The 12,803-nt window shown below is 36.4% G+C and overlaps 1 protein-coding gene across 1 annotated transcript in view; it reads left to right on the top strand.

The window, feature by feature from the left end:
• CRPPA (CDP-L-ribitol pyrophosphorylase A) overlaps positions 1-7,413 on the top strand; it is a 332,224-nt gene extending 324,811 nt beyond the window's left edge. Inside the window, exon 10 of the mRNA XM_047096860.1 lies at positions 4,116-7,413. Within this exon, the coding sequence (XP_046952816.1) occupies positions 4,116-4,220 (105 nt within the window). The 3' untranslated portion in view covers positions 4,221-7,413. The remainder of the gene's footprint in view (positions 1-4,115) is intronic.
• The last annotated feature ends 5,390 nt before the right edge of the window (positions 7,414-12,803 follow it).

Here is a 12,803-nt window from a genome sequence, read left to right as displayed (position 1 = left end):
AGGGTTAAAAACACTGATTTGCATATCCCCTGGCAGCAAGAAATGCTTTTTTAAAGATCTCAGCCAGGGCACCTGGGTGACTCAGTCATTAATCATCTGACTTCGGCTCGGGTCATGATGTCATAGTTTATGGGTTCAAGGAGCTCGAGCCCCACTTTGGGTAAAACACAAACCCCCGGTGAGTGCCACTTTCCTCTCTCCCCCTCTGCCCCTCACTATTTACACCCTCTCTCTCTCTCACTCTCAAAAAAAAATATCTATGTGAATTTGCATTTTTTCAAAACTACATTAGCAATACTTTTATAGAGGTAAGAAATTTTGAGATGAGTTTGAAATCCACACATTATTTGAATATCTGCTTTTGTACATACTAGAATTTTCTGATTGTAGGTGTGTCTCAGCATCTTGTTTAATCACTTTTTAAATTTCTCTATTTTTCAGGAATAAAGTAAGCTCAGGAGGGAAAACAGTAGAATAACATAGTTTCTTCTCACCGAATTAAAATTGTTCTAAATGATGCCTATAAAGATTGCACAAATAAATTAACCTTTAAAAGAGCATTCTTACTTAAATTCATTGTTTAACAATGTGTAAATTATGGGACTATAAAATGAGGACAGAAGCCTTATTCTAAGATAAAGAAATGTGATTTTTGTAGCCCTAGGATCTTAAACAGATTTCTTCCCCTTGTTCATTTGTTACTTGGTGGCTTTCATTATCGCAAGTATAAACTGGTTTCATAGAAGCTATTCAGATAGTCTTTTTGTGTTTATTTTTAGAGGAGGAAACTTAATTGTCATCATCTTTTGTATGTCTCAATAAATGAGACAGGTGTGGATGTGTATTATAAACTGTACAGTATTGTAATTAATCATAAGGAGTGACAAATACGTATTTATAGTTAATTTGTATTTTGTTCAGTTTTAGAGTATTCTGTGTATTTATGAATGAATAACATTTTAAGCATAAACATATATGGCTTTAGAATGATTTGTTAATATGTGATTTTCAGGAAACCTGTACAGCATTTGAAATCCAATATTGAAATGTCATCAAACTCACTTGAGGGGTGCCTGGGTGGCTCAGTCGGTTAAGCGTCCGACTTCAGCTCAGGTCAGGATCTCGCGGTCCGTGAGTTCGAGCCCCGCGTCGGGCTCTGGGCTGACAGCTCAGAGGCTGGAGCCTGTTTCAGATTCTGTGTCTTCCTCTCTCTCTGCCCCTCCCCCATTCATGCTCTCTCTCTGTCTCAAAAATAAATGTTAAAAAAAAAATTAAAAAAACTCACTTGAGGGTCACCTGGGTGACTCACTGGGTTAAACGTCTGACTTCAGCTCAGGTTGTGATCTAACTGTTCACGAGTTCAAGCACCACATCAGGCTCTGTGCTGACAGTGGAGAGCCTGCCTGAAGTTCTCTCTTTCTCACTCTGTCTCTGTCTCTCTGCCCCTACCCCACTTGTGTGCTCCCTCTCTAAGAAATAATAATTAATTTTAAAAATTTTTAAAAAAAAACTCACTTGCAAGATGCAAAGTACTGACCATTTAGCCCCTTTGTGGGTTTTCCCCAGCTCCCCCCTTGCGAACACAATCAGGCAAACTGATGGAAAAGAGGAGCTTATGCAGAGGTGGTCTCTCACCAATATCCTCATAAGTGAGGAACCTTGGATCTCTGAGCTGGTGAAGGTGTGATAGTAGAAAGGTTTTGATTATATTCTTTGTGCCATTGCCAGGCTTCCTGCTAAATGTGAAAATAGGAGTCAACAAAGTAACCCAAAAGTGGTCACTGTTATTAACAAATGAGTTAAACTGAGAGGGTGATGATTTCTCTATCATATAGCCTCCTGTGATTTGAATTCATTATAATTTGTGGAGTGCTACCATGTGTTAGGCATTGAACTAAGTGTTCCGTATTCAGAAAGAAAATGAAAAATTCTTTATATCAAGAAACTCATCATCTGGTGGAAGAGATAGATGGTTAACTCAAAAGTCTATTGCAAACTCAGTGTACCAGAGGAATTCATAGCTGTGGAAACAGATTGACCTCATCCAAGTGGGCTGGAGGGCAGGAGTTAGGGTAGATTGTAACCATTGAAAACCGGGTCGAACTATAAAGAGTAACCACGGTCAGCCAAACTTGAAAGGGAGTGGGATAGCTTTTCTGGCAAAGGCATTAACTGGTGCAAAGGGGGGAAAGGCTAGAAAAAGAGCTTGTTTGGGCAATCGTAAGCAGTTCTGTGTGGCTGGGAGAATTTAGTGATCATAAGGGAAAGGCAGGAAGAGGATGGAAGGGTAAAGAGGTAAAGGGTTCTGACTTGATCCTGAAGTTCAAAAGGTGGCCTTGAAAGGATTTTAGGTAGTGTAGTGAGGTGAGCAGATCTGTACTTTACATTAAGTGTTTTGATTCCTGTGTGGGAAACAGGGTAGAAGAGGACAAGACTTGAAAGAGACTGTTGGTGAAATTGCTGCAGTAATTCAGGACAGAGATGTTTTGCTGGCAGCAGGGCTTTGAATGGCTTGTATGGATTGAAAAAAAACACCAAGGAAGTAGAAGCAGGAGGTACTTTGCTACACTGAACATTAGGAAAAGGCATTAAAGGGATGCCTGGGTGGCTCAGTTGGTTAAGTGTTGGACTCTTGGTTTCGGCTCAGGTCCTGATCTTACGGTTCGTGAGTTTGAGCCCCACGTTGGGCTCTGTGCTGACAGCATGGAGTGTGCTTGGGATTCTTTCTCCCTCTCTCTCTTCCCCTCCTCTGCTCACTCCTCTCTCTCAAAAACAAATAAATAAACATGGGGGGGGGAAGGAAAAGGCGTTAAGGATGATGCCCACATTTAGAGGTTGGTTACCACGTCCTTCTTTTTGAACCTAGTGCAATTAATAACACAAAAATCTTTTTAAAGATATTATCTCTCTTTTGACTTTCTTTTCCCCTTCATACTATCATCCCTTCATCCCCTCAAGAAGCGTAAATCATTAGAGTAAACATATATTCATAGGCAGTATGATTTCAAAGGCAAAACCACATTTTAGCAACTTGTGAGAAACTCATTTCACTAATTTGCCTGATCCTTACTTCACAAACAACAAGCCATTTTTATTTTTCCTCCCAACCAGTATTCACAGTTTATAACAAAGTCTGTTGTTGGAGAACACTCAGAAACAAGATGAAGGAAAGGTTTGCATCATTGATGAACTATTCACACTTGAGTGATGAGCCAAAGTTGGTCAGATACTGGATTAAGGGAAAATCTTTTGTTTCATACTGTTAACATTTGAAACTGTGTCAGAGTTTTCTTGGTATCTTCAGCGGATACTTTTTGCATATAATGAAAAGTGCTTGCAAAAGCCTTTCTCCTTGGGGGCACTGGGTGGCTCAGTCAGTTAACCCTCTGATTTGGCCTCAGAACATGATTTCATGGTTCATGGGTTCAAGCCCTGTGTCAGGCTCTGACACTGACATCTCAGATCCTGGAGCCTGCTTCAGATTCTGTGTCTCCTTCTCTCTCTGCCCCTCCTGGCTTATGCTCTGTCTCATTCTCTCTCAAAAATATATATATATATTTAATTTCTTCTTTATTTGAGGGACCAAGTATATACCAGTGGCTGTGGCCTGAGTTCCATAAATGCCTACTCTAGAGAGCAGCATACCTTGAAAAGTGGCTCATAAAAACAGTAGAATAGTGGTTATCAGCAGCTGAGTGGGGAGGAGATGGGGAGATGTTGATCAAACAGTACAAACTTTACTTACAAGTAAATAGGTTCTGGGGATTTAATGTATAACATGGTGCCTATAGGTAACAATATTTTATGCTTGAAAGTTGCTAAGAAAGTAGATCTTAAATGTTTTCACTACCCTTGTAGTGGTAGCTGTATGAGGTGATGGATTAACTTTCTTGTAGTAATCATTTCATAATTTATATGTATATTATATCATTACATTGTACACCTTAAACTTATACAATGTTATCTGTCAGTTATGTCTCTATAAAGCTGATGGAAAAACTAAAAATGAAGAAATATTAAAAAAATCTTGAAGTAACTATTAAATTTAATGTGTGACATCTTTTTAAAAATTATTATTATCTTCTTTTTTATTTTTTATTTTTTTATTTTTTTAGGACGAGCAGAAGCTCCAGGAAAGTTTAAGGCAAGGTGCTACGATTATTGCCACCTTAATCAAAGAAAGAAATTCTGGACTTGTTGGTCAGCTCCTGGTAACATGAAGAACACAGAGATAATTACTTATTGGGTTTTAGAAACATTTATCTAGGTATCTCTGCTGTGCTCCCTCCCTATTATATGTAGTGGCATGTTTATATTGTCTTTTATGTCTCATAATTGGTGGGATGTGATGTTTGGGTTAAAAAAGTGGATCATTGTTTATATCTGTGAAATAAAAATATACTTTTGTGCATGTCAAATATAAATCGAATCAGAAAATAGGTAAATGGAAAGTAATTGCTTTCACATAATCTTTGCACAAAAGCATAAAAGATTGAATGGAAATAATGACGGCTGAGCTAATCATCCTCGAAATGAGAATTCAGAAAACAACCATGATCTTATCTCTGTGTTAATTAGCAAATCACATTGTCTTGATACTAATAGATATGACTTAGGATTATTCTTAATACTAAAATTGTCCTCTTACCATGTGATATTTTGACCTGTATTCTAATTTTCCACACCTTAAAAAATAAATAAAAAAGGAGATAACAGGGAACTCTGGTTGAGATATTTTCACCGTTGGGCTCACATTACTCTAGGTCCATAAAGAAGATGTAATCCTCTCCTACTTTCTGTTTTAAAATTGTATGTTTTCCTTGGTTTATGAAAAATAATTTCGACTTACTTTGAATGGTCTCTGATTTTTCTGGATACATTTAAAAGAAGACTGGAAATCCCCATGAAAGTGAAATTATTTTGGTCAATCCCAAATTAGTCTTTTTTGAAAAGGAGGGAGTCATTGCATCTTCAAGAATTAAATTATTTTTTGATACAGATACTGTTGTTGTTTAAAATCAAATTTTCAATCTTTCAAATTTCCCCTGGTATATATACCTTAAATATGTAAATGATTTTCCCTAAAACTAAATTTTACAATTATGTACATCCAATCATTAGAGATAACTTTTATTCTATATTTACATTTACTTTATAAAAACACATTAGATCAGATTCCAAGACTTAGGTTACATGTGGAAACTATAAAAGCTGCAGGAGATGTTATCAGTTGAAGATCGACTGTGAAATACCTACCTTAAGGAATTTCTTCTTAACAAGTTGGATGATTTTCTCTATTTTTCTCAAGGATCTATTTTGGTGGGAGAGTTGATGTTTTGCATTTCAGTAATGGTAGAATATAATGGACCTGGAGTTATTACTATAATTCATTCTCTTAAATGAAATGTATTGTTTCAGTGTAGCTTGGATGTAAATTTCTGGGCTTGCCACTTTTTTCCTCTCTCTCTAGGGATGTTAAGAAATATAAAATAAATGATATAATTCAAATTCTTGAGGATGAAAATATATGGATAATGTGTAGATTTTTGGTTAGAATGCCTATGTCATTGTTAAGGTGGTGGATTGGCTGTGTTGCGAAAGGTTCACACCTGCACCTTTTTAAGTCTTCAGGTGAAAATGTTTTAAGAATTTGGAAGTGCTTATAAAGGCAAATAGGGAAATGTTATCAGGGTCTTAAAGAGAAAGTGCCTTTGAGTAAAAGGCAAGAATCGGCCTATCTATGACACAGCAAAACTATTCTATCGATTGAGTGCTAGTTAAGTTACCTTAGATTCCAACTTATTTATGGACTGTTATGCAAGACGAAAATTTATCTAGGAGCAATGACTGTGAGTTTACCCTTGGCAATTGGAATAGTGTAATGAGGTTTTAGTTAATATTAAATTGTGCATGAAATAATTACCACCATCATCATCACCTTATCATAGCATTCGATCTTTTTCTTTACAGTTTATAAAGTGATTCACAGCTTTGAAAATAATTTAAAGAAGTCTTCTCACATCCTTGACTGCTTAGATGGAACTGGAGGTTCAGGGATCTTTAACTGCCTTGTCCACAGCCATGGGGCTGCGTAGTGACAAAAAGTAGGGATTAAACTCAGGACCACTCATAGTAAGTTTCAAGCTCATCTCCCTGTTTAATCATAATGCTGGCAAAGGACATCCAGCCGAGAAGCTATGGGAAGTAAGCCAGAGGCTCCAAATGTGCATTGGAGGAATGGATAAGGAGGGACAGATCATCCCAATGACCAGAGGAAAGTCCTGAAGCTTTTGGCTTTCTAGCCATCTTTCCAACATAGACTAATTGGTAATTATACCTAGAGGTGAAGGGAATGGAGAGAAGTATTAGCCAAGAGAGAAAGATAAACTGATTGTTTTTATTGTTTAAGAGATCCAGAGGCAAACTTTATAGTTACATTTTCATCACTGCTTCTGTAAACTTAATTACTTTCATGGGAACTGTCTTTTTTTCACTTTATTTTCCCAAATATCGTTGAAAATAATAGTAATTTATGCTTCAGGGGTGTGCATTGTCCTCTACCTGTGGAAAGTTCTGTGGAAAGACTCTTTTTTCTAAATGTTTGCTAATTGAGTGCAATTTAATTAGCCGTTTAAAGAATTTAACAGTGTGTTCAATGGTTTGGTTAATGACATACTGGTAAGAGGTATAAATTTTTTAAAACCGCTCAGTTTGAGAGATAACTTGTTGCAAGTATATGAATTTACAGGTAAGAATTAGACTTCTGTATTCCACTCAGAGCCATTCTTTCTGTGGTCACTTTAAGCGATTTGCATTGGCTCAACAGGTAAACTTTCACTTTCATACTGGATCTTTAGCACTATAAAACTTTACTATGTATAAATACAATGATCATTTTATAAAAATTACAATGCAGTAAAACATTTTCTTATATTAAATCTTCACATTTTATTTCCTTTTAATATTGAAACTACTTAGGCCAAGGAAAAATAAGTAATAGTTTAAGTGTTAAAGCCATTTTGATGAAGAAAGATTGAATTTTAAAAGTTTAATTCAAAAATAAACAGAATAAATGAAAAATACTTATCATGTTGGGCTTTATTAGTATGGTTTAAAATAAGTCAGAACTGGCTGTGTGAGGTGCCTGGGGTACTGTACCATTTTATATGTTCTTGTACATTTTTAGTTTCAAAATTGTGAAAAATGTACATTTTTTTTAAATGACAGCAACACACTATTCAAGATTTTCAATATATTCTCTTTATAAAGCAAAATATGTGTTTGATAAATAACTAAGTGGTTGGTATTTTAATATCCAATGGCAGTTATCATTGATATTTAGTGTATATATACATATTTTTAAAACTAACTCAATTACAATTGAATAAATATAACATTTACTCTCAGAAAATAACAGTGATGTTTTATTTTATAGAATTTGAGATCCAGATTTATTATTCTGTAAAATATATTAAAAATGTGCAAAATCAGAAGTCTCAGTTTTTTTTTTCTTCTTTCCCTCATATTTAGCAGGTTTCCTAGCAATTAAAATGGCTGCTGAGAATATAAAAGCTATATTCAGTCACAGTGGAACGGAGTACTGTGATTACTTAACAGTGTCTGCATGGGGGTAGTGAATTGAATTTGGTTCAGAAATATTCTTTCTTTCCACTTAGCTTCCATAGGAGGAATATATGTGCACACCTTGACTTTGAGATTCACCGTGTAAGCTGCTCTGACCAGCAGAGTGAGGCACAAGTGGCTTGTGTATGCCTGAGACTAGACTTAAGAGACTTTGCATGTTGCCACTTGCTCCGTTCCGCTCTTGCTCCCACCATGAGATGAACATGTCCTACCTGGCCTGGTGTCTCCAAAGGAAAACAAAAGCCCAGATCACCTGATGTCCAGATAATCAACAAATGGATGAAGAGGCCCAGCTGAGAGCAGCAGGGTTCCCCAGGCCAGTTCAGGTGACCTCCACCAGACAGGTGAGCTAAAGCAACGCTCAGTGTTGTTTGCTAATACTATGTTTTGAAACTTTTTATTGCACACCAAGTGGTAACCAAGGAAAGAACATCTGTGGCAGTGCATCAGTATGTTTGTCCTCACAAATCTAGGATGTATCTACAGACACACATTTTGCTAAGTAGAATGCTTGTGAGGAGAAATGTTGGTCCCAAAGTACTAGAAGGTCCTGAGGGTTTCTTCCTCCCTATTTAATAGTTACTAAAAGAAAAACAGACCTGAAAGTTTTAGAAAAGTTTACAAAGGAAGTTAAACTTTCTTGGGCCTAAAATGATATTGAATTGAAATATAGGCATTTAAAATAATAATAAAAATAACTAACATTTATTGAATGAGTGCTATGTTCTAGAAATTGTTCTTAGTGCTTTGCATGTATCTTTTTTTTCTTCATAATAACTTTATGTGCCAGGTTGTGTACCAATCTCTGTTTTAAAAAATGAAGAAACCAAGGCATATACATTTCAAATAACTTCTTGAGAGTAAGAGTCACCCAAGCAGCATGTGGGAGAAATGAGGTTCACAAAGGGCTTTCTCACCTTAGAGCTCATATTCCTAAACACAATGGCGTGCAATATTACAAAAACATAATACTTTAAGATCTGTTAAAGAATGACTCTCAAAAGAGTCTTCTTTAATAAGACGTGAAAAAGCTAAGTCCCATTGTCTTTCGGTATTTCTATATTCTTCCTTTCCTTTGCCCATCATCACCCCCAACACATGAACATGCTTTGGAACATCACTGTGTCTGCCTGTGCCATTAAAATTTACAAAGACTAATACTGATGTACAATTACTATCAGTGCCATCTCTGAGGGCTCTAAAGTTGTAGGAATTTCCTAGTGGATGTCAGATACACTTGAATAACAAAAAAGCAGAAGTACGGTCCTGATGAACCAGAGGTGCATATAGCCATTTGTGCCTCAGCAGCATGAGAAGACATGAAAAGAGAAGTAGAAACCCATTCATCATGTTTATAGGAGAAAGGAAAGTCTAGAGAAATGCCAAGGCATGATGAAGTATGAAGTCTTCCCTGGCCATTAGACAGTCCTAAGCACATATGTCAGTATTTGCTTGATGGGCAGTTTTTGGGGTGAATGGTGGTTGCTCCGTATAATGAGGTAGACCTGAGCAGAGCCAGATTGTTTTCTCTTACCATCTGAAATATTGGAATCTTTGATTTTTAAAAATGGCTTCACAGCTGAAATGCATTATGTAAATATATTCTCTACTTAGTTGAAGATACTACCAAATACTCTGAGCAGTTCTTAAAACATATGGGTCTATTTAGCAGCATGGATAAAGCTTGACTTGTCAAATGCATTATTATTATTATTTTTTTTTTTTGCCAGTTTAACCTTAATTAATCTTTGCAGGGTCTCTTTGAGGTAGGTCTGTATCAGCCTTGTGTTGTGACAGTTGCAAAAAGGCATATGCAGAGATTAAGGCCTCCTGATGACTCCACACACTGAAAGCCAAACTGAGTTTGGGAATCCAGAATTTCTGAGTCTACTTTGGACAGTTTTTCAGGGAATTAGATTACAACTAGGAGGGGGCTGTTCTGTACTTAAGGTTTTAACAAAATCTAAACCTGCATCCAGAATTTTACCTGGAGGCATTCCCTCATTTTTCATTTTGCAAAATTGCAGTTGAGCCCAGGGGCAAAAACTTCAACAAGGCACTCTTAGTGATCTTTCTGACCCGAGTGGAGACATGATTTGAGATTCCAGAAGGAAGCCAATTTTGTAAGAATTTCCACTAGTCTGTAGACTATAATAATTGGGTTATTTGGATAAGGTTTGGCAAAGCATCTAGAAGATTAACTGAATGAGGTTTCTGGAGGTTTGCCATTCTGGAGCTATCCATTTTGTTCTTTGTTCTACCTCATTATAAAATGCGCTATTGAAATTGGTTGGTTTGTTGGTATGTGAGGTTTTGCTTTCTCCCCCCCCCCCTCTTATTCTTTGCATCTGAGCCCTTAATTTGGTTGAAAGCAAGCTCTTCAGTCTAAGTGGATAACAAAACATCCCTTTGAGGAGAAGGAAATAGATGATAAAATCTGCATGTTACTAACTTTTTCAATAGTTTGAAGGAATTTCTCTTCCATCCTGTGTGTGTTTTTAAGACCCTGTTAAGTTCATAGTTCCTTTTTTCTTTTCTTGTTTGAATGGAAGATCATTCTCTTGAGTTTTAAAAATGTATTATTGAACTGCCCAGTTCAGGAATTTCGTTGCCTGTTTTACTGAATGGAGGTATGTATGACCTGATAGTGAAAGAATGCTATTCAAAGACATTTCCGCCTGTTTGTTTCTTGGATCAGTGACTGTTCACATAAAATCTGGAAAGAAGCCAAAATGTGTAAACAAATTAAGAATTTTGAGTATCCCAGTGGGAATATCCATAAATTTTACCATGAATCAGGAATTTAAGATAAGTGTAATATGCTTTAATAAGATAGCAGGGCGAAACAACTATAGACCAAATATCCTTGGCTTTAGTTCGAGAATCTTAATGGATATTAAAAGATCTGGTTTAATTGTGCAGTTACACATAACACTATTTTTCCCCAAACTTACATATGTTGCCTAAATTGAATTTCATTTTTATTTAACTAACTTTTAGTTGTTTACTATCAGACAAACTTTCAACTCTGAAGCCACTGCTTTAAATTATTTTGGCCCACCAAATATATAGGATATGTAAATTATTTATCTTTACCCTTGATAATGAATCACTCTCTACCCATCTGCATAGATCTGTGACTACAGTAAGTGACACTTTGGTAGACTGGGGGTTTTTCCACCAGTATTTTTTTTGATATATATACTCTTCTTCCAACTGTCTCTCTAGCATATGAATTGAAAATTGTGGTCTCTCTAGTTCCTTTCACTTAGAATTAAAACTTAAATGTGAAACTTCCCCTTAAGAAAGATTACCCTAAGTTTAATTCCTCTTAAACTTTGAAAAGGTTTATCACCATTAGGATATCTCTATTAATTTCATCTTGATTCTCTCTCTCTCTCTCTCTCTCTCTCTCTCTCTCTCTCTCTCTGTGTGTGTGTGCGTGTGCATGTAGGGAGAGAATGTAGACAAAGAAAAAAATGGATATATTTTTCATGTCAACATTTTTTTGAAAGAATTATTCTCAAACAATTGCAGCATGAGCTTGGCCTCTGCACATATAAGAAGAACTTCTAGAGATTAGCATATTAGCTCTCACTGATTTAGCAAAGTTTATCTTAAATAAATTGGGAAAATAGAGAAAATATATTGTACCTACTCATATATAACAAATACAAATTTGTATATAGTAATTATGCATAATTAACAATACTGATTAGCAAAGCAGATCCAACACAATTTTTAAGTAATTGTATAGCTTTAGTAATAGAGACCTCACTAGCCCCTGATGTAAAATGATTTTACATTATTGTTTTTTAAAGCCATGTTATTAAAACATGAACTCATATGGTTTCTGCCAGTGGCTACACTGACTCAAAGTCATACTCCCTACAATTTCATGAATGCTCTAGAATAAGTCCCTCAGTTTCTCTTACTCTTTTCATTGTGTTGCCATGTTGTAACTTCTCCTAATGATGGTCATGAGAAAACCACTCTGGGTCCTGCTGGTTCTAGTCTTAACTGTTCCCGTGTGTCCTCCTGTAGCCCCAGAGGAGGGACTGTCCTTGTATCCAGGGTATCAGTCTTGGATGCTCTTCCAGCTCACTCAGAGAGCTTAACCAAGGAGCAATTCTAGGAGGTAGAGGCTGGATGCTCCCCAACATTGCAGTCATCTCTCTGTTGCTGCAGGGATATGTGCTGCTACCAGCAAGAAGCAAAGGTAGGTTTTGCCAGTCACATTGGGCCTGTCTCCACTGGCTCACTATCAGAAACACTCGATTCCTGGGTGTCTGGTCCCAGTTATTCCTAGACCAGAGAGCAAGCCGTGCCTACCCTCAGCTACATCTTCATTTGAAGGACTGATTTATGTCTTATCTCCCGATGAGACCCTCTTCAGAGTGGGTGATAGCACTATCATCCCTTCTCTTCAAGAGAAATGCTCAGTGTGTCCAACAAGTTCAACATAAAGGAGTGTGAATGTCAGATTTCCTAAAGTCTGGATTTTTTAGTGTTAGCCATGGTTAACTTGCAACACTAAGAAAATGGTCTTTTCTTCCCCAAAATACCGTATCTAACTGGGAGAAATATTTTACGAGACTTGAATAAATTAGACAGTTTTACAAAGTAACACAAATGAAGGGTAAAGTATGTAAAATAAAGACTCTGCTTTTTTTTTTCTTTTTAAAATTGCTGTGATCTTTATTATAGTAGAAGAGGATCTTAGAGACAGTTATTCAGTTATAATTACCATTGAGTCGCATTTTAGTCTTCTCCTAATAATTTTTACATATCTGATATAACTTTTATGAGAACTCAGTTATCCATACTTTATAGAAAAGCCTGAGGCTCACAGAGAACACGTGATGTTCCTAAGATCACACAACTCATAAGTGGCACTGCCAGTTCCCATATCCTGTATTTTTTTTTAATTCCCCCTATGCTTCTTGTCATCAATAGGGTCTAAAAGTTATCAGTAAGAAATGTTGTAAGTTAGAATAAGAAATGACAAAGGATAAATGTGGTTATCAGTGCAGCTTTTGAGAGTCTACTTGATCAGTCGGGTTTAAGTTTTTGTTTCTATCCTCATTACTTTGTGGGCTTCAGGCCAGCTGTCAGAGGTAGTCGTTAACAACAGAGGTGTATTTCCTGGTCAGTAAAGT

The sequence above is a fragment of the Lynx rufus genome, unplaced genomic scaffold, assembly GCF_022079265.1.
Source record: "Lynx rufus isolate CCGP_SWC_20201006 ecotype Redwood Valley unplaced genomic scaffold, mLynRuf1.p SCAF_4, whole genome shotgun sequence".
In the NCBI taxonomy this organism is placed as follows: Eukaryota; Metazoa; Chordata; class Mammalia; order Carnivora; family Felidae; genus Lynx; species Lynx rufus.
The sequence above is the reverse complement of the archived record's forward strand: the minus strand, read 5'-3'. Positions and strand labels throughout refer to the sequence as shown.